The following is a 20,687-nucleotide window of genomic DNA, read 5'->3' as shown; positions in this document are numbered from 1 at the left end:
AACTGAGGAAACATTTTTAAAAAATATTTTTCACAAAGCTTGGTATCCCGAATATACACTGAATTCTCACTTTCACGGTAGTTTTGTCACCATGAAAAGTCACCATGAGCACTGAATTAGCAAATACTGAATCATTGTTCTTAGGGGAAATACAGGGTTAGGTACCTGCAAGTGTTTGGTCACAGCATTTTCATCAATTGATCAATATTATTATCACAATAATTAGTTTTATAGGTGTTTTTATTTAAAGATAATTCAACATACACTTTTTGATTAATTAACACTGAACTCAAAACCAATAGCACTATAACTCACGCCTGAATGAAGCTTATGTGACACACATATTTTCTCAAGGTACATCAATCACAGCCTTCTTGAGCTCCTGGAAACTCTAGGCAGAACTTCAGCACTATACTGAAAGTAATTTTAAACAGTGAAATCCCCCCAAAAAAGCACAAATTTTTTTATTTAAGTGCCACTAAATAGGCTGAGAAAAGGAAAACTGTTTATGCTGTATAAGAGCTCACACAAGAAGGCAGAATTCTACGTATTCAACTGGAAATGTGTGCATCAAGAGACTCAAAATTTTCAGTGCTCTCTGCATGTCCATGAATGATTTGAAAACACCACAAGTATTGATTTGGGGGTTACAAATCAATTTCAGCAAGTAGGCAAATTCACAAGTACAGAAACCACAAATAAGAAGGATTAACTGTATTAAGATATATTTATAAATAAATTCTTTTCAAAATAAAAAATTATAGGGGGGCCTGGGTAGCTCAGTCCATTGAGCTTCTGACTCTTCATTTTGGCTCAGGTCATGATCTCATGTTTCATTGGATTGAGACACCATGTCTGGCTCTGTGCTGACAGTGCAGAACCTGCTTGGGATTCTTTCTCTCCCTCTCTCTCTGCCACTCCCCTACTCACATGCATGCATGTGTACTTGTGCTCTTTCTCTCTCAAAATAAATATTTTTTTATTTAAAAAAAATATGTAATTTGTTTTTTAATTTCTGAGAGAGAGAGAAAGAGAGACAGCATAAGCAGGGGAGGGTCAGAGAGAGAGGGAGACACAGAATCCAAAACAGGCTCCAGGCTCTGAGCTGGCTGTCAGCACAGAGCCCTACTCAGGGCTTGAACCCATGAACCACGAGATCATGACCTAAGCCGAAGTTGGACACTTAACTGACTGAGCCACTCAGGCGCCCCAATAAAATTTTTTTAAATAAATTAAAATTAAAAATGGCAAACCAAATAAATTTGGTAATTTATTTGTAATTCACACAAGAAGAATACAAATGCCCAATAAATATTTGGGGAAAAAGTTCCTTCTCACTAATAATCAGGGAAACATGACTTAAAACAGTGAGAAATAATCATTGATGTCCTTAATAAAAATAATAATTAAACAATGACAATCCACAAACAATTCATCCCACAATGTCTTCCAGCTTACCTAATCCTCTCTAAAGAGTAATTTAAAATTTAAAGATAACTGCATCAAAAATGCCTAGAAAAATATAGACTAACATGAAAAAATGAATGAATGAGTGAATGGATGAGATGGATGGACAGATGCAAGCAATTATTTTCAAACTATTCTATAGAGACTCATGGTGACATAAGGAATTTACAGAACTTTTTACAACTCATGGCATTTATTTTTTTTCACAAAATATAAAATATTCATTTAAAAATTAGATAGCTTATTATATATAATCCAAACAATGTTTAAGTATATAAAGTAGGAAGTTAAAGTCCCTCTGAAATATTAAAGCTTAGATATAACTATAACTACTATTAACGTAGTATTAGCATAGTATACATACTGCCAGACTTTCTAAATACAAATAAATATTACACTTCTCTTAGTGCATTTATTATGAAGTTGGTTTGCACTATACATACTGTTCTGCAAAGCCTATCAAAATTGCCAGATTGTTATTTTCAGAAGCCAGGAACTGAACAGAAAAAGATGAGTTTACTTTTGTAAAGGAAGGAATTTATACAGCAATTGCATTTATATTTTAAAATCTTTATAACAATCCTATAAACAGAAAAACAGCCTCCTTATTTTAAATTATAGGAAGCAAAGTATAAGTTACTTGTCTAAGATTATACAATAAATAAAAGGCAGTCAGGATAATGACCTGAACTAAATTTTAAGGTCCATAAGGCTGAAATCATATATAATCCTTATTTTATATCATTCACAGTCACCTGGCACAAAATTTAAAATAACATGAGGGCATCATGCATGTTTACTGTTTAGTGCTCTATACCCTGAATGTAATAAATGGTCAGTAAACATTTCTAGAAGAAATATACAGATGAATGTATAAAAGAATAGAAAACTGTGGGGTGATTCTAAATGAACTAAGATTCTTACCAAGCCATCAATTTTTTTAGGCTGTAAGATAAGTAATAAATATATTTAGCAGATCAACTATCCTGGAAATACAATGTAAAGTGATAAATCAATTGAATATACACTAAGAAAGAGTGACATCAGTAATTACTGATATACTCTTCAACAGAAAGCTACAGTGAAAAATACTGAACATTAGACAATATATAGATTTATCTTGCTGTGAGAAAATGGGCCCTTTAAAACTTTTCTTTAATTTCATAAAAAAAGTATTCACGTGGCTTTGGATCAAGCATTATAGATAAGTAAATTTGGGGAAATTGCTTAATCTCTTGAAACTCAATTTTCTCAAGGTCAAGTGAAGATATTTTATAGAATTGTGGTGAAATCTAAGAGATATAAGAATGTAAAGTGCCCATCACCATACCTGGAATGGGCTAGTCATTCAATAAATGCTAGATATTATTGTGGGGTTTTTAAAGTTTATTTATTTATTTAGAGAGAGATGTGGAGGGTCAGAGAGAGAGGGAGACAGAATCCCAAGCAAGCTTGGCGTTATCAGCATGGAGACTAATATGGGGTTCAGTCTCACGAACTGTGAGATCATGACCTGAGCCTGAGCTGAAATCAAGGGTAAGGTGCTTAAAATACTAAACCACCCAGGCAACCCATATGCTAGCTATCTGCTAAGATTACTATTATCATTATCAAATTGATAATAATTTCCTGAAAATACACAAAATGAAGACTTTCCAATGGTAAAGTTTTAGTCCATTTATTTTAAGTCATTAAAATGACTCATAAAATCATGAAAACCTAGATCAAATTAATGCTTGATAGTAAAGCTAAAATCCATTCATCAGTAAATACCCATATCTCCTACCTTCTGCCTAGACACAAACAACAGACTTCTGTTCTTTGAGTGTTTAACAGATGAAAAGTCTACCAATTTAATTTCTACAGTCATCATATAAGTCTCCATTACCCCCTGTAACAAATCACCACAAACTTAGTAGTTTAAAACAATATTAATTTAATCTTAGACAGTTACTGAGATCAGAAGTTCTCTTGTTGAAAAAAAAAGTTATTCACTCAGTTTCTCTCTTTTCTTTCATATTTGCTATAGGTGGCAAGAAGAAACCAGGCTGCTCATTCAGCACTATGCTTGGAAATCTCCTCAGCTAAATATCCAAGTTCATCACTTACGAGTTTTGCTTTCTGCTAGGCTTTGTGCTACTATGTAATACCTCCTTTCTTCCAGTTTTCAATAAAATATTCCTCATTTACTTCTCAGTCTTTAACAGCAGTACCCTCAACATTTATATGTCTACCAACATTCTATCTATGATGATTTGGATATTCTCTAAGATCATACAGGTTCTCTCTATCATTCTCCTGACTTTTTTCTGAATCTTCAGTAGCACCTTTCACATCCAGGTTTTTACAAATACTCTGTGACAATGTAAGTATTTTTTAAGACAGTATAGGGTTTCTTTTTCTACCATATCACTGCCTTTGAGAGCTTACTGGCAGATTCTTTAAAATTTATAATTCTGGGCAATCTAGACTTTTCCTATCACACTACTCACAATTGTTCCAGCCTCTAGCCACTGCCCAGTTCCAAAGACACTTTCATATTTTTAGGTATTTGTTAGAGCAGCAGCCCACTCCCAGTTACCAAAATCTGCATTAGTTTCCCAGGATTGCCATCTCAAGTTACCACACATTTAGTAGCTTAAGCAACACAAACTTATTCTCTTACAGTTCTGGATGTCAAAATGACTTTCACTGGGCTAAAATCAAGGTGTTGACACAGCTGGTTCTTTCTGAAAGTTCCAGGAGAGAATCCACTTCCTGCTCTTTGGCCACCTGCATTCACTGGTTCGTGGTTGTATCACTTCAACCTCTGCCTCCATCATCAGCTATCCTTCTGAGTCTGACCCTTTTTACTTTATTTTATAAAGACCATTGTGATTATAAAGGACCCACTTGGGTAATCCAGAATATCTCCCCATTTCAAGATTCTTAATGTAATTGCATTTGCAAAGTCCCTTTACCATGTAATGTGACAAAGTCAAGTTGTGAAGATCAAGATGTGAACACCTTTTGGGGGAACTAATCCACCTACCACAGCCATGTTCATTATTAACTAAACTGTGTCTAAAATGTTTAACCTATATTTTCAATTACATTGTTTTAAGTATTCCCTTCATTCACTGACCAAATTACTGAGCTAATATTCTGTCATTTCTACATTTTGGATGTTGGTTCTTCTAAAAGTTTCAGCAAGAAGTGCAGCAACAGGATAAGACTGTATATTGAATCATACAATTCCCAGAGCTGTTGAGATCTGAGTAATTCCTTGACTCATTATTATTGTTTGGAGTATTTCCAAAGTACACAGCAGCTTCATTACAGGGAGGAAAAGTTAAACCCCTATCATAAAAATCATAACTCTGAAGCTGAAAGATACCTAACGAATCATCTAAATTTCAAGGATGACAAAAATAAGACCCAGGAAAGTTAAATGATTTACTCAATGACATAAACTCTAATGTAGAGGACAGGGAGAATAATTTGTTTTAATAATATCTAATATTTAACTGCATGGAAATATGTTCTAAGAGCAAGCCTACAAAAAAGCTACTGAATTCCTGGGGCACCTGAGTGGCTCAGTCGGTTGAGTATCCGACTCTTGATTTTGGCTCAGATCATGATCCCAGGGTCTTGGAATCAAGCCCCTCATTGGACTCTGTGCTGACTGTGAGGCTTGCTTAAGATTCTCTCTCCCTCTCTCCCTCCCTCCCTCTCTCTCTCCCTCCCTCCCTCTTTGCCTCTCCCTCTCTCTAAATAAAAAATTAAAAAATAAAATATTTAAAAAAGAAAAAACAAAGTGGTGCATTCTCATAAATAGAATTCCTTAATCTCAGGTTTAGGTAGATTTTTATTTAGCCATCTGAACTTCTTAAATATTGAGGCAAATATTAATAAGGTAGTTTTCTAAATAGGTAGTGGAGTTTAAGATAAACTATATCAGACTAATGAAAATAGAGATATATTTTCCAGAATGCTATACATGATAATCATCACTCTGATTAACAGCAGTTCTACTGTTACTGGTGTAATGATTGGTTTGGAAATTTTTCTGAAAGTCCATAGTCCCTGCAAGTATTCCAGTTTCTTATTTCCCTGGAGACAAAGCAATTATCACATGCTCTAAGAGAACCCTAAGATAAATATCTTGTTAATACATGTGTATGGCATAAAAGTGCTTTTCAGAAAACAGGTGTATCTTCACTTTTTTAAAAGCATCTAACTTAAATTATACTGTGCCCAATGCTACTTATTCTTTTCAAAAAAAACACTAAAACTACTGGGATACCTCTAAAATGTTAGTTCAATTACTAAATGTATATTAAGCTTATTGTTTTTTCTAATTATAAAATAAGTAATATAGACATAAAGTAGAAATTACGATATACAAACCTTAAACAGGCAAGTAAACATTGTTATTAATATGTGAAAAGCTTCTTTATAAAGTAAAAATACTCATATTAACAGAAATAATCAGATATTTCAATATAAAGGGAAGAAAAATGTTTGTCTTGAACTACAGAACAAACTAAAGACTCAAAAACTATGGTTTTTCATTTGTGTGTGTTTGTGTGTGTTATGTATAACATCATGCCAACAGAGATATTTTAATCTTATTCAATTGATAACATTTATAATAGTTGGCAAAATTTCTCAGGCTTTTTATATATATATACAATCTGATAGTTGGTAAGGAAAGAACTTAAATGTAATATTGAAGGCTCTTTTCACCGTAGAGTCAGAATACAAATGTCTGGGGGAAAAGTGTAAGTATCTCATCAGCAATGTGAGAGTGTATCAAAACATAAAGTTTATCGTGGCTGTAAAAATAGACTTTGCTAATAAAAATAGTTTTATTTTTCCTACTAATAGAGATAATAATTATCCTAATAAGAATAGAAAGTGTAAAGAAAATAAAAATTATGGCATCCAGAGATAAGCACTTTAAACATTTCACTGAACATACTTTCATATGCAAACATACACACAGATGATCTTACATAAATTGGACCATAGTTTATGTGGTTTGAAATGTTTGCTTTGCTCTTTTTAAGAAAAAAAAAATCAAAATATCTTTTCATGTCAAATAGGGAACTACATAATGATTTTTATGACTGCAGAGTATTATAGCATAGAAGGCTCCATAATTTATTCAACCAATCCCTTATTGTAAGATATTAATCTTGTTTATAATCTTTTTTTTTTTGCAGCAATAAACCTTGATAAACACCCTGTACTAACCTATTTACCAACTTGTCCAATTCTCTTTTCAAAGGAAATTGTTTTCAGTTACTTCTAATTGGCTACAACTAGAAGTACTGGATAAGAGACTGTGTATATCTTAAACCCGTACCTAACAGAAACTTTGCCTAAACCTTTTTGAAAGCAACTTGCCAATATTTATTAAGATCCATAGATGGGTCTCTGAGGGAGGGAGGTGTGCTGAGCTGTGGCAAGCATGGTGGGGTAGTGAGGACAGGTGGGTGAGGTGGAGAAGACAGTGTCCTTTCTCTGAGGGAGGGGCTGTTGGTGACAGAGACAAGGGGTGTGGGACAGGCAGGGGTCACAATGGGCAGGAGAGGATATAAGGGATCCTGTGGGGTGGTTTAGGCCTAGATGGAGGCTTGGGTTTGAGAGGAGAGGAGCAGTACGAATACAATTGGCAGTGAAGTTGTGGAATCCAAAAGAGCAAAGGCTATTGTGAACCAATGAGTCAGGCTCAAGAGGAGGCCCCTCCCCACTCCAAGTGAATACCGACATCTGCATGCCTCAACACCTGTGCACTCTGACATCTACTGGAACCCCAACATCTAAGTGCCTCAGCATCTGCACACCCTGACATCTGCTGGGGCCCAGATCTCTTGCTCTTCCACATCTGCATGTTGTTACATCTACTGGGACTAACTTCCATGGGCCTCCACATCTGTGCACCCTGATATCTACTGGGGCCACAACATCTGTGAACCTTGATATCTGCTGGAGCCCTGACTCTGCTTAACAACTGCATATGGTAACATCTACTGGGGCCCTGACATTTGTGCACCCCAACATCTCCTTTCTTTAGGCAGAGCACAGTCTGGTGCAGGTACAATTGTCTCTAGCACCTGAGCAATTGGTGATTAGCACCCCCACCCTGTCCTCAGAGACAAAACAAAAAAGAAAAGAAAAGAAAAGAAAAGAAAAGAAAAGAAAAGAAAAGAAAAGAAAAGAAAAGAAAAGAAAAGCCTGCACAAGACCACTGCTTGCACACTTGCTAGAGAAACCAGGGAAAGAGGACACCCTTCAAAGTATGGTAAGGTGTGGAGGACCTCTAGGATCTGTCTTGATAAAAGATAGCCATGAACAGTCAATTTAAGTTACCATATTACACAGCCCAAAGCAGCCCTGCGATGGGTATGTTTAATACTTCCATGGGGAAACTGCAGCAACAACTGTACAAGGGGGAGTACAGTATATTCAGGTATGCACCAATGTTTGAGAGTGACTTTATACAGGTCAGCAGAAAAGGAGAAGTGATTGATGTGCACAACCGTACCCAAATGGTGACTGTGGGCCTCGTTTGCACCAGCCCCCACCTCACACTACCTGATGTCATGGTGCTGGCCCGACCAGCTGCTGTGTGTGATGACTATAACAGATGTGGCCCAGCTATCCACGAAAAAGGTTACAAGCCTACACAGATCTTAGAGCTAACCAGGCTGCTTCCCTTGAAGTTTGTAACGCTATCCATTCATAATGGTAAAAAACAACAGCTCCGCCTAAAGCTTGCCACTGGCCGCTCTTTTTACCTTCAGCTGTGCTCCCCTTCTGACACAGGAGATCTTTTTATCCACTGGGAAAACCTCGTTTACATTCTGAGACCACCACTAGGGTCTTACAGCGATTCCCAGACCATCCCATTTGGGAACAAACTGGACATAACTGGGTTTGGAAAGGAGGACAAGAACCCAGAGGTAAGTATGCACAAAGACTCTAAAAGATGGGGGCAGGGTGCCGTGGGAGAAGAGCTGAAAGTCCTGCAGAACCTTTGGTGCTGAGGCTTACCTAGAAAATACACTGCATAGTAAATGGGTTCAGGGCCACAGGAGCTTCCATCTGAAGCTCACATTGGGGAATGTTCCAAATTGTTCTCCAAGGCTGTCATTTCAGAGCTTCCTTAGCTGTCAGTAACTCTTAATTTCATATCCAATACTATATTGCCATCTGTGGCATCCTGAACATCAATGCACTGCTATATCCAAGTAGGCTGATATTAGGTGGGATGTAATGTCTCTACTGCCATGTACTGATTTTGCATATATCAGTGGCAGAGGGATGTGCTTGTGTGCGTGTTTAGTAGCTATCAGAATATTAAAAAGCATACCATTTAGCCAGCAGAAATACTAACATAAGGGTATAAAAGAAAGTATATGAGGATATTCACTGGTGAATTATAACAGTGCTCTCACTGGTACTGGAACTGTACAAGCAAAACTGGAATAATCATCGTGGTCATTGTAGAGATACTGAAGAGGGGGATACTTGCAACAAACGGGAGATTGGGCTTGAAACCTCAAAATTCTTATCCTAAGCCCTTATTGTTTAGCTATGGGAATAAAAAGGAACAGATCTTTCTGGTCTCATTTTCTTTATTTCACTTGTTTGTCTTCCTCCATAGGCAAATGTCATTCATTTCTATGGAAGAGATCAAGATCAAGTTGGCATCAGGAGTCTTCACATGAACCCTAAAGTGTTTGGGACCACCTGTTATGCTGGGGAGGAATGAATTAATCAAGCCTCCCACACATACTGCATTTAAGAGTTCACATACTTCTGCAGTAACAAAGCCTACAGTACCCGATAAAAGGGCAGGGATGGCAACAGGAGGAGCTAGAATAGCCATACTGGGTGGATTCAACATGTTTTAATAATGTTGTTAGCAAGGGCTACAGCCCTTCTTGTCCTCAGATGGTGCTTCCAGCACATCAGTAGGAGCTACTGGCTCCTTCCTAGAGGGCAGCATAAATATGGTGATTCCAAGAGCAGAAACTACTGGCAAGCCCATTGCAAAGACAGCTAACAACTCAGTATTGGGACCCGTTATTACAACCTTGTTGAGTGAAGGCTACATGAGTGAACAGGATGGAAGCCAGAGGCCTCCACCCAGCAGGATTGACTCTAGAAAAGAGCCTGAAAGTCCTGTATTTGCACATGGTGCAGAGGTGGACATCTTATCCAGGACTGTGGAGAAAAGCAATACCATCCACCCAAATATAATCAACTCAAAATCTCTATTCTAATATGTTTTCAAATATGCTCTGTTAACAGGGAAAGGTAGTAACAAAAACAAACGCTAATTTATTATCAGGCTCTGAACTATCTTTAACTTCCACTTAACTTGATATTTGTGATTCAATGCCCAGGTGATAGAATAAAATGCTGAAGATTACTCTCAAAGACCCTCCTCCATTTATCATTGACTTGTATTAACCAAAAAAAAAAAAAAATTCTAAAATTTCCTAAATATATAACCAGGAACAGAAGCAAATGGTAGTGATGATGATGATGATGATGATGATATTGTCAGGAGTGCTGAAAAACTAATTATACTTTACAGAAAGGACTTTATTTCCTCTCTCTTTATTCTTGTTCTTTGTCCAACTTAAATATTATATAACTGCTTTGAAGTTATACTAATGTACCCAACATATTCTATAAATCTTAATTTTAATTCCCTTTTGTTATTTAAAATTTTAAATTTCTTGACATTTTTACAAGACGCAGTTCCTTTTAAATTCTGAAAACTTAGAATTCTAAATAACGTCTAGTCACAATGGAAGGATAAAGTGCCATGTTAAAACTAGAAAAACAGAAAAAATAGCTAAAACCTGAATAAAAGCTCAATTCAAAATCTAGAAAAAAACTGTAGATTAGATAATCTTAGAAGTGTAAGATATACAGGATCAGCCAATGTTTTAATTTTACAAGTAAAAACTCTATTTAAGACTCTAAAAGTGATGCATCATATAGTTTTAATTAAGTCTGTATTTCCATAATCCTCATCTCTGAAGCTTGGCACTATGCTTTGAATGTAGAAGATATTTGACACAAGTATGCTGGATCCAATTAAATTAAGGGTTATAAATGTGAAATAAATATATTTTATTCGAATCTAACAAATCTGCATATATAGAAATTTGCATAGAAGTTTACTAATTCCACTGATCCCAAAGTCTTCTATACCAAACCGTAAGGTAATGGTTTTCCATGAGGCCTTAAAAATCATTAAGGAAAGCACTGTGCATATAAGGCCTCATTTTTAATGACTCCTCACAATACTTAAATAATTTAAATGATTTTTAAATGATTTAGTATTTAATAAAGTCACAAATATTTAAATAATTTTAATGACCCCACGCACACACAATATTTCAGTTCTGTAACAAACAGCTTCAAAATAAAATCGTGTTATTAATGAAATTTTAAGAAGACTTTTATTTTGAAGTTGTCCCAGAATATCCTGAGTTCAAAGCTGTTTCAAGTTGTAGAATAAATTTACATTTGATATGATGTCTCCAATGTCACAACAAGTGTATTAAATTTTATTGTAAATACATAACATATGTTAAAGGAAAATCTACCAACAAAGTAAGAACATTAGAAGTCCAGATAAATATTAGTAGAAGAATTCTACTTTTGATTCATTATATACAGTAAAAAAAGATACTACATGTCAAATAAATTTATAGATTTAATGTAGTAACAATCAAAATACCAATAAGGATAATTTTATAAAATATAAATTCTTGAGAGCAATTATATCAGCTAATTAATGCAATCAAAATTTCTCTTGTCATGCATTATATGTAAAAATATCAAAACTGAGTCATGTGGTTTTAAAAATAGGACAACAGAAATAAGAGATTTCAGAAGAAAATCCAAGCCAAATAAGATGTGATATAACAAGAGGAATGAGAGTTATCTCTAGATGAGGTGAATTAAACAACAAAAAAAATAAGACTAAGAAGTTTAATGAACTTGATAGCTTAAAAAAGTACACAAAATACACTCACACACACAAATTAAGGGGGAAAAGTTGCAGCTTGGGAAACATTTTGTGGTAAATGTAACTATTAGAGATTATTTGCCAGTCTTCACAGGAAAATGGCCAAAGAAAAGCTAGTATTAAAAAAAATTGTAAACCAAAATCAAGTTACTACCAACCCTATTACCAAGACTAATAAAAATGAAAAAAAAATGTTTAGGAAGGTGGTAGAGAAGCAAATTATAGTCATAAATTATTGATGGCTTAGAGCCATAATATTTTAGTTTATGAAACAGAAAAAATAGATAAAGGCATTCAATTTACTGGTGAACTGTTAGGCAGATGAGGTTATATTAATAAGATAAAACCAATGTTTCTTACTGTCCTTTCTCCTATGTCTGTATAGATATGATCCTTAAGTGAAGAAATGAAAGCATCAAACATACACATTGTTCATTGTTTCATTCAATTATTAATACTGACAATATGCCAGGAACTACAGCCTTAGAAATACATGTTAAGTAATACACAGTCTCTACCTTTATGGAACTCATAGTCCAGTAAATATTGATAATAATTCTGATTAGGATTGGATTAGGATACTGTCTTAAAGTTCTAAAAATAGTTTCTGTTAAGATGAAGATATTCGTTAAGTACTATATGCTGATTTTATTATCTCTACCATAAATTAATATGGAATTTGAGTGACTATGATCAATTTGCGACATAAGACATAATTGCTTCCTACTTGTTACAAAACAATATAGTATTTTTGAAATATAACACTGTTTGGAAAATTACTGTGAATTATTTTCTGTCCTAGACTGTTTTTCTGCCTATGCACTGAGTAGTTATACATACATACCTTTGCCATTACACTGCCTTTTGTATTAAGTGTTTTTGCATATTTTAATTGTGGCTTTAAATTTCATAACTCTAGTTAATTTTACTTAATTCTGAAATTCCTCCAAAGACTTGTGGTCTAAAACATACAGTAGGAATTTAAAGGTGATACAATAGAAAAAAATTAATGAATAGTGAGATGGTTTCAAAATTGTACTCAATGTTTTTAATGTTCTGGTATCATTTGGGGATTGTACTACATCATCTTCAGTGGTAAACATTATTCTACAATGTTTCATTATGCAAAAAATAAAAAAGCACTAACAATGCTTTTAAAGAGCCCTAAAATGTTTCCTTGTAAATAATTTTCTATTATTTTAACATAACTTTTAATTTGAAAATAGCATTCTTTAAAATGAACTATTTCTAGATCATAAATATGAAAACTCTCATAAATAATTCAATGTTTCTGGAACTAGCATCATGATCAAAATAAAACAATGACTTAAATGATGTAAAATATGTATTTCCATATGCATACATGTACAGCAAGTTAGAAAAACATTTTACTGATCTTTAAATGAAGAAAAACTACAAAGTGAATAAGATAGTAATTGGATTTCCAGGAAGAGAGAAAATATTTCCTTAAAAATATAAACAATTTTGATGTTTTATTTTATCTTAAGAAAACCAAACTGTTACCTGTGCAAGAATGGGGAATCCAAGGTTCCTACATCCATTACAGGGAGTTAATGCTTCCCAGAGTCCTGAGGGCCCACAAGTGTTTTCATCATCATCTTCTTCTTCCACTTCTCCTGGTGACAAATTTATTGTAGATGAAGTCCTCTGAAATTAAATGTATATTATACCAATATGTTATATCAGTGTTTTTTAGATATCTTAACATCACTTAATTTCTGTAGTGTATGTTAGCAAGCAAAATCAGCTTAATATTCACCACAGTTAGGTAGCTATGCCATGTGACTAAACAAAACAAATGTGTATAATTCAATTTAACTTGAATGTTTAAAAAATTTGAAAGTGAAAAAACCAGGTGAGAAAGACTAATAGGACACAAAGTTCATAATGAAGAACAGGACATGAAAATGACTCAAGAAAATATCTCAATAGCAACAAATGACAAAAATCTTATGATTTATAAATGCAATCAGATGAATAGCAAGAAAATGCTGAAACAAGAATTGCTAAAAAGTCAATTTTTTCACAATGTCTCCTTTTAAATAAAGAACTTCATAAAATTTTGTATTATACAGGTAATAGGGGTAATATTTTTAAAATTAATAATGGGATTTTCATGTTGAACCTGCATATTTACTTTTGCTACTTCCCAAATCCTATTAAAATGATGGCAAAGAGCTAGTAAGCAATGGTCTAAAGCATAAGGACAAGTATAACAAGAAAAAGATTAGCAGAAGAGCAATAACAAGAAAATTTTTAAGAGAATGATAAAGAAATGGGTAGGTATTACCTGATTTAGCAAACCTGAGAAAACTGAAAACAAAATGTTGGCTAGGGGGAGGAATAAGTAGCATGTCTATGTATGACTCAGCACCATTAAAAGGGCTTAAGAATTTCTATATTTGAAAGAGACCTTAGACCCATCTTCTCAACTGGCCAACAAAGTAAATCTTCATCACTAACAAGAAATTGGAGGTTTATTTTTAGGTGAGATTGAGGCAAGGGATTATGAATTCTAATAATCCATGCACGGTAAACAGAGGGGTGTCTGTAAAAACAAATAAATTAACTGAAAATCTAGTAGTTTTAGATTCCCAAACTATCCCAGGGTCTGCCTACCTTTGCCTTAAAGAACATGGCAGCTAGGTTTATATCCCCCAGGTAGGAGATAAAAATGTATTCCCCTCTGTAGAAATTGACTTCCCAAGATCTCTAAGTACCTAGTAAAATGATGTGTCTATGCCTTAAATCCTACTATGAAGCCCACCTCTCATAAAAGCTATACTCATATAAACAGTTTCTAATTTTGTAGGTAATTGTGAATAAGAATCTAAGCACCATCACACATTTGAAGGAAGCCTTTAATAGAGACCAAAACATATATACAGAAAAACTAAAAATTGTATTCACAAAGAAATAGAAGATTTTGCATCCATCAAATAAGAACAGAATGCTACAAACTAATAAACACATAAAACCCAATAGAAGAGTTGGAAAATAAGCCTGCAGAAATTTCTCAGAAGACAGAACAAAAGATGAGGAGAAAGTAAAAGTTAAGAAAACTAGGGGATCAAACTAAGAGGTCCATGTAGCTATGGGAGGAAATTATCAAAGAAACAATGCAAGGAATTTTGCCAAAACTGATGAAAATTCCATATTCAAAAAGCCTGATGAATGCTCAGCAAATGGAATTAAAGAAAAATAAAAGTAAAAACCTTCAGAAAGTTGGACACAACACTGATATATCATGATTATTGAAGTTAATCAAGATACTCTATATATTAAATTGTAAATGGCACCCATTTGCCCCCCAAAAAGTTGTTCCTTTAAAAAATAGATTAAAAAATAGATTATATGACTTTAAAATATAAAAATGTGTTTTTCTCCATTCATAGCTTACATTCCTTTTCATCAATTTCCAATAACTGAGAAATCATAAACCTAAAAAGCCCCTTAAGCAGTTACAGCCTATAAGGTAACAATAATAAACTATAATCTATTGAGCATTTACTATATGACACTACAGAGTAATAGGACTATTATTCATTATTTTAATTCACACAAACTAGGGCACAGAGAGGTCAAGAAAAACCAAGATCACAGAGCTGTAAGTGGCAGAAACAGGAATCTAATATCCAGACTACCTGATTCTAGAGCTGACCTCCCCCCCCTTGACCACTATGTTACGTGGCTTCTCATTCAGTGCAATATCCTGTAAAAACCAACATAGTAAATAACTGAGCTGATGCAACTGCAGTTTAAATTCTAAAAAGTATATTTGTTAATATATTTCTGCTACATGAGCAATTTGCTATCTGTGGCAACCAAATTTTCTGTAATTTGATACATATAGCCTATACTTTCATAAAAATACATTTTTCAAATTAGTAATAAAAGGTGATTATCAGGGATTTTTCATCCTACAGATATCCCGGTGAGAAAATCTTGGGGCATCTAAAACTTTATTCTAGCAAGATCATCTGTATGTCTGACCGATGCTATGCACAAAACAGAATAAAATAAAAATTAGCTTCTCATTCATCAACTCATGATTGTTTTGTTTGACCATCAATGCTGACATGGCATGGCACTATAAATCATTACATACTTGGTAAGAATTATCATCATTTCACAGATTAATCAGTTCTTTTCCATTTTTGTTAATGGTACTATAATTATCTGATCCAATCTCACAGAGAACTTGCTCTATCTCTTTCTCTCCCCCAGAGAAAAATTCTGTTTTTGTCTCTTCCCTACTCACACATCTCTGATTATTTCCCATTGTACAGTAAATAATATCCAAATTCCTCAAGGTTCTATGGTCAAACTATTTTTCAACACTTTTACTTACTCTACTACATACTCACCCAGACTACAACCAAGTGGAATTACTGATCTTTCCCTAATCATGCTCATTGCATTGACTCATGCCTTCCATTTTATGTCTCCATGAAGCATATTGTACTGGTTAAAAATTTAGGCTCTAAAATTAGTTCTAAGTTTTCAGCTTGCCTACTTATTAGCCTACTTATTAGTGTGATTTTCATCAGATGTGACCACTGTCAGCCCCACTTGTTTTATCTGCACAATGGAAAATAATACAGTAGGACCCCCCTCAGAATTTTTTCCTGATAATTAAATGAGGTAATAAAAATGAAGTGCTTGACACATAATAAAGTTTCAATAAATATTAACTATGATTTTAGCTATTATCCTCCTATAATCCCACTGATTCCTCAAAATACAGTTCAGATTTTACTTCCTTTCTGATTTCCCACAAAGAGAAAAGATGTGGCTCTCTCTTAAATGTCTATAGCTCTTTGTGTTTGTGTATTATGATATTCCACATATACCTTGAGATGATAGGTGGCATAGTGGCAAAAAGAAGTGGCTGTGAATTCAAATAGATACATATTTAAATCCTGTCTCTATACCATTTCCAACCTGTGTGACTTTGAGCAAATCATATAATCTTATTAATCCTAGTTTCCTTATCTGAAAAGTAGGAAAAATAATAATTGCTCCTTGATGGAGCTGTATGAGGATAAAATTAGTTGCATGAGTGACTGGCATATAAAAATTAATACATATTGATATTTTTATTATCATCTTTATCCTGAAAGAGTTGTACACACACCCCCAAAAAACCCACCTTATTTATCCTAGTTAATTGTAAGTTATTTGAAAGCAAACATTGTCTTACATTTGTATCTCTTACAATGTGTGTGCATAATAGAATTTAATGATTATTTATTGAATGAATTATCAATGAATTTCAAACTATCGTTTTCATTTACCTAGAAAATTTTACTAATATTAAGGAGTATATGTAATTGCATAGCAATCTCATTATAGTTGCTTTAGTTTTATTTTATATTAACCATTACCAGCAACATTAGCAGAAATAACAAAATTTATCAGTGGTTTATTACTGCCCCCTAAAGACAGTATATAAATTAACTGTGTAAAACCATTTTCCACTTGCTGCTTTACAATTTAAAATGCCTGGGAAAGATTTTTATCAAACTAAATATAATCTTCAATTATTTATGAAAAGAAAGCCACATGAACACACTTAAGCTTGGGAGTTTCCTTTATTTCAAATGCCTCTGAAACTTTTTATTGGAGATCCAACTGTGTTCCTAAAGTTCCAGAAATTCTTCCATAGAATATAGACTTAAATTGTCATGGTTTGAGCCTATTATCTTTCCTGTTTAATACACAGTAATTATGTCGATGAAAGATTGGACCAGTTATACACTGTCACAAAGGACAAAACTCACATTACATAAATACCATGGGGTGACAAATTTGAGCTCAAAGAAAAATACTTCTAGAATAATTATATCAGTCTAACATTAAGGAAATGTGATTTCCTTGTGGGGATATATATTTGTAGATATATATCATATTTTTTATTATGGCATAAACATAATAATGTACTAAATACCTATAATGGTGCTTTATAGTTTAAAAAAATTATTTCAGATAGAGAATAGCCAATAAAGTAGAGTAGGGACTATCTCTATTTTACAAGTGAAGAAGTAAGTGGATGCTCTTGCAGTGTTACTCAATTTGCAAGATCATCCTACAAATGAGGCTAGATTATAATTCACGTTTTCCGACTCTAGGTGTTATAATCTTTCTTCCACACCATGGAACCAAGCTCCTAATTACTAGAGCTCTTCAAAGGTATAAGAGATATTCAACTCAAGATGTTCAGAATGTCCACAGAGAAATTTCTTTGTCATGTGATAGTTTATAATTGATGGCCTTTAAATTATTTTGTAACTCTAAACTTCTATAAATCTATGCAGTATAGGATTAAGGGCCAATTATGATCCCATAGAGACCCTTAAAATCCTTATCAGTCAACTCTCTAATGCATGTCTTTATAAACATGGTGGTGAGGGGGAAAAGGAAAAGAAAGGCCAAGGCCTCCAAATGTTCCTGGAGAAGACCTCGGGTTCTTGACTTAGCCGGAATATAGGACAGCAATATGTGGGTGGGGAAATGGGATTATGGAATAGACAAGACTCATCCTACCAGATACAAAAACTAAAATGAAAAGTAGGGAAACTATCTCACTGAACTATCAATGCAAAGAGACCAGGCAGAAAGGGAGGCTCCAGGATGTAGGCAACCATTAGAAATGGAGATCAAAACAAAGAAAGACCATTTGGAATGGAAGTCAGCAATCTGGATGACTGTGGAGCTGGATTAACAAGTCTTTTTGTCTTTGTTTCTCAAAAATGAAATTGATTTATTGATTTCTTAATAAAGTTTAAAGTAATACATGCTTATTGTAAAACAAATCATTCCAAATTAAAAGTTATAAAAGAGGAAGTGAAGCTTTACTAAACTCATTCCCACTGTAAACATTCAGTGCATGTCTTTCCAGATTTTGTACTTGTCTAATGATTTTGCTAGGACAAACTCATAAACATGCGATTCTATGCCAAAAAGCACACCCATTTTAAACTCTGTAATATACTGTCAATGTTATCTCTAACTTCCTCTCACACAGTGACCAGAGAAGTTTTTTCATTATGACAATAAGATCGTGTTACCATCTTCCTTAAAAACATTCAATAGTAAAATTCAAAATTCTTCATGATCCAAAAGGCTGCATATGACTTGCCCTTACTCACCTCTCCAGTTTTGTCTTACCACCTTCTTCCTTCCCTTTGCTCATAACATTTACACAAACTACACTGTCTCTTTTCCTGGAATGTATCAAGTTTCCTCCTACCTAGAACTTCACATCGCATTTCTGTAGCAGAGACTTTTGTCTCCCAAAAGACATTCTCTCCTCTCCTATTTGTCTTTAGTAAAGAATGTCTAGCCCTCTTTTTCTATGGGTACAAAACCCTTTTAGTTAGGCATATGTCTGCTTTGAATAAAGACATTTCCCAACCCCTGCTGCAGCTAGGTGTGGCCATGTGATTAACTTAGAACCTTACAGCATAAAGGTATTCATAGAGTGATGAAACACGTTCTCCTTCCTCCAATTCCTTTTTCTCCTGATGGGAATGCTAATGAAATGGATGAAGTTGGAGCAGTCATCTTGAACCATGAGATATCTTTGGAACTAGAGAACATACACAATGGAGAAATAAAACAGAAGAGTCTTGGGTTCCTCTTGCTGGTGAATACTACCAGCTTTGGACTGCCTTAGCTCTAAGCTTTGCAAGTGGGAATGAAATAAACTTCTTAAGCCATTTGTTATTTTGGATTTTCTGTTACTTGCTATTGTACCAAATCCTAATAAATAAATTTCAGGAACATTCTCTTCTCTTGTCTTTGTCAGGATTAATCTTATTTGTGCTTTAGGTGTGAAATTAATTCCCTTCCTTTGGTAGGCTTTCTTATGCCACAGTCAGAATTAGTTTCCTTTCTTACACGTTTTCACAGCATCCTGCTTTTTTTAAATAGCAATTATCACAAATACAAATTTACAGTTACTTGTGTGATTTTGATTCAATATCTCCTATCCCTACTCAATTACTAGCTGCCTGATTTCAGAGATGTCTGTCAGACTAGCTACCACAAGCACTGCACTTAGCACAAGTGCCTGAAACATTAAAGAATATTTTTATTCCATAGGTGTTGAATGAATAAATGAGTTAAGGAAATAAATGCCAGCTTGCCTTCAAAACTGTTTTATTAATGTGAACAATTATACCAATTTAACTATAATCCAGATCTTAGTGTCCTTTATCTTCTGACTCCACTGAATTTACTTGCTCTCACTGTGTTCATCTTATATTCAAGCTAATGTAGAAATCATCATTTAGGAATGGGCAAGATGGCAGAGCTCAGTACATTTCACTCATCCATATCTCTCAAATGGAGAAGGCCTGAAGCCATAGGAACCCTTACAGAATCCAGGAGTTTGGGAGGAAAAGGAGACAGAGTCCACTGAGAAAAAAACCTTATAGTGTGAGTGACAACTGGAGAAGATAAAAATGGGCTAGGACCCAGGGACACGGAGGGAGAGGAGGTAGCCCCCTTTGCAGGAGCCATTGTGAGTAAAGGGGAAAAGAAAGAGTGACTGAAACTGCTCAAGGAACTGTCCCTGTCCCTGGAGAAGAGAAAAACCTCAGCTCTGGACACAGAGTGATCTGGTTTCCAGCTGTGTAGCGGACTTTGAGCTGGACACCCCGATCCCAGGTGAGGCCATGAGAAACTGCTTGCCAGTTCAACCTGGAGGGGAAGCAGAGCACCTGAGGCTACTCCACCACTCTTCTAGTTCAGCTTGATCCCCAGTAGGGAGGTGGCAGGTGTGAAACTGCTCAGAGGGACTCGGCTTGTAGGTTTATTTCCAGTGGTATCAATGGGGTGCGAGGACTAAGATCTGGAAATGAGGCATGGCTTGGGGCATAGAGCATGGCCCACCTTGGCTATACCTGTGGCACAGGGAGATCGGACCCAAAAGAGTGAGTTGTAACGCTTGCTTCCAGAAGGGACAGGAACACCGCCATTTTCCTCCCCACAAACACCAAGGTAGGACCTCAGGGAGCTGCCCAAGGGACACAGTGGAGGTGAATACTGACCTACACCAAACCACACCCATCTCTGCTACAGAGCTGTTTTTTTTTTTTTTTTTTAACTGGAGGTGAGTCAAGACCAACATGGATGCACTGCTGTGATTAAT

At 34.8% G+C, this 20,687-nt stretch overlaps 2 protein-coding genes across 6 annotated transcripts in view; one reads left to right on the top strand and one right to left on the bottom strand.

Moving 5' to 3' along the window:
- The window catches only part of ANKS1B (ankyrin repeat and sterile alpha motif domain containing 1B), a 1,065,677-nt gene that overhangs the window by 764,594 nt on the left and 280,396 nt on the right, over positions 1-20,687 (bottom strand). For all 5 annotated transcript variants that reach the window (XM_077772139.1, XM_077772140.1, XM_077772141.1 and 2 more), the window contains exon 9: positions 13,034-13,177. In XM_077772139.1, the coding sequence (XP_077628265.1) occupies positions 13,034-13,177 (144 nt within the window). The remainder of the gene's footprint in view (positions 1-13,033; positions 13,178-20,687) is intronic.
- On the top strand, positions 7,686-9,455 carry GARIN6 (golgi associated RAB2 interactor family member 6). Its single transcript, XM_077772147.1, has 2 exons — positions 7,686-8,417; positions 9,122-9,455. The coding sequence occupies exons 1-2, from the start codon at positions 7,803-7,805 to the stop codon at positions 9,227-9,229; spliced, it is 723 nt and encodes a 240-aa protein (XP_077628273.1). The 5' UTR covers positions 7,686-7,802; the 3' UTR covers positions 9,230-9,455.

Source organism: Crocuta crocuta, unplaced genomic scaffold (genome assembly GCF_008692635.1).
Source record: "Crocuta crocuta isolate KB4526 unplaced genomic scaffold, BGI_CrCroc_1.0 scaffold216, whole genome shotgun sequence".
NCBI lineage: Eukaryota > Metazoa > Chordata > Mammalia > Carnivora > Hyaenidae > Crocuta > Crocuta crocuta.
Note: the sequence above shows the minus strand (reverse complement) of the source record. Positions and strands in the feature narration are given on the sequence as shown.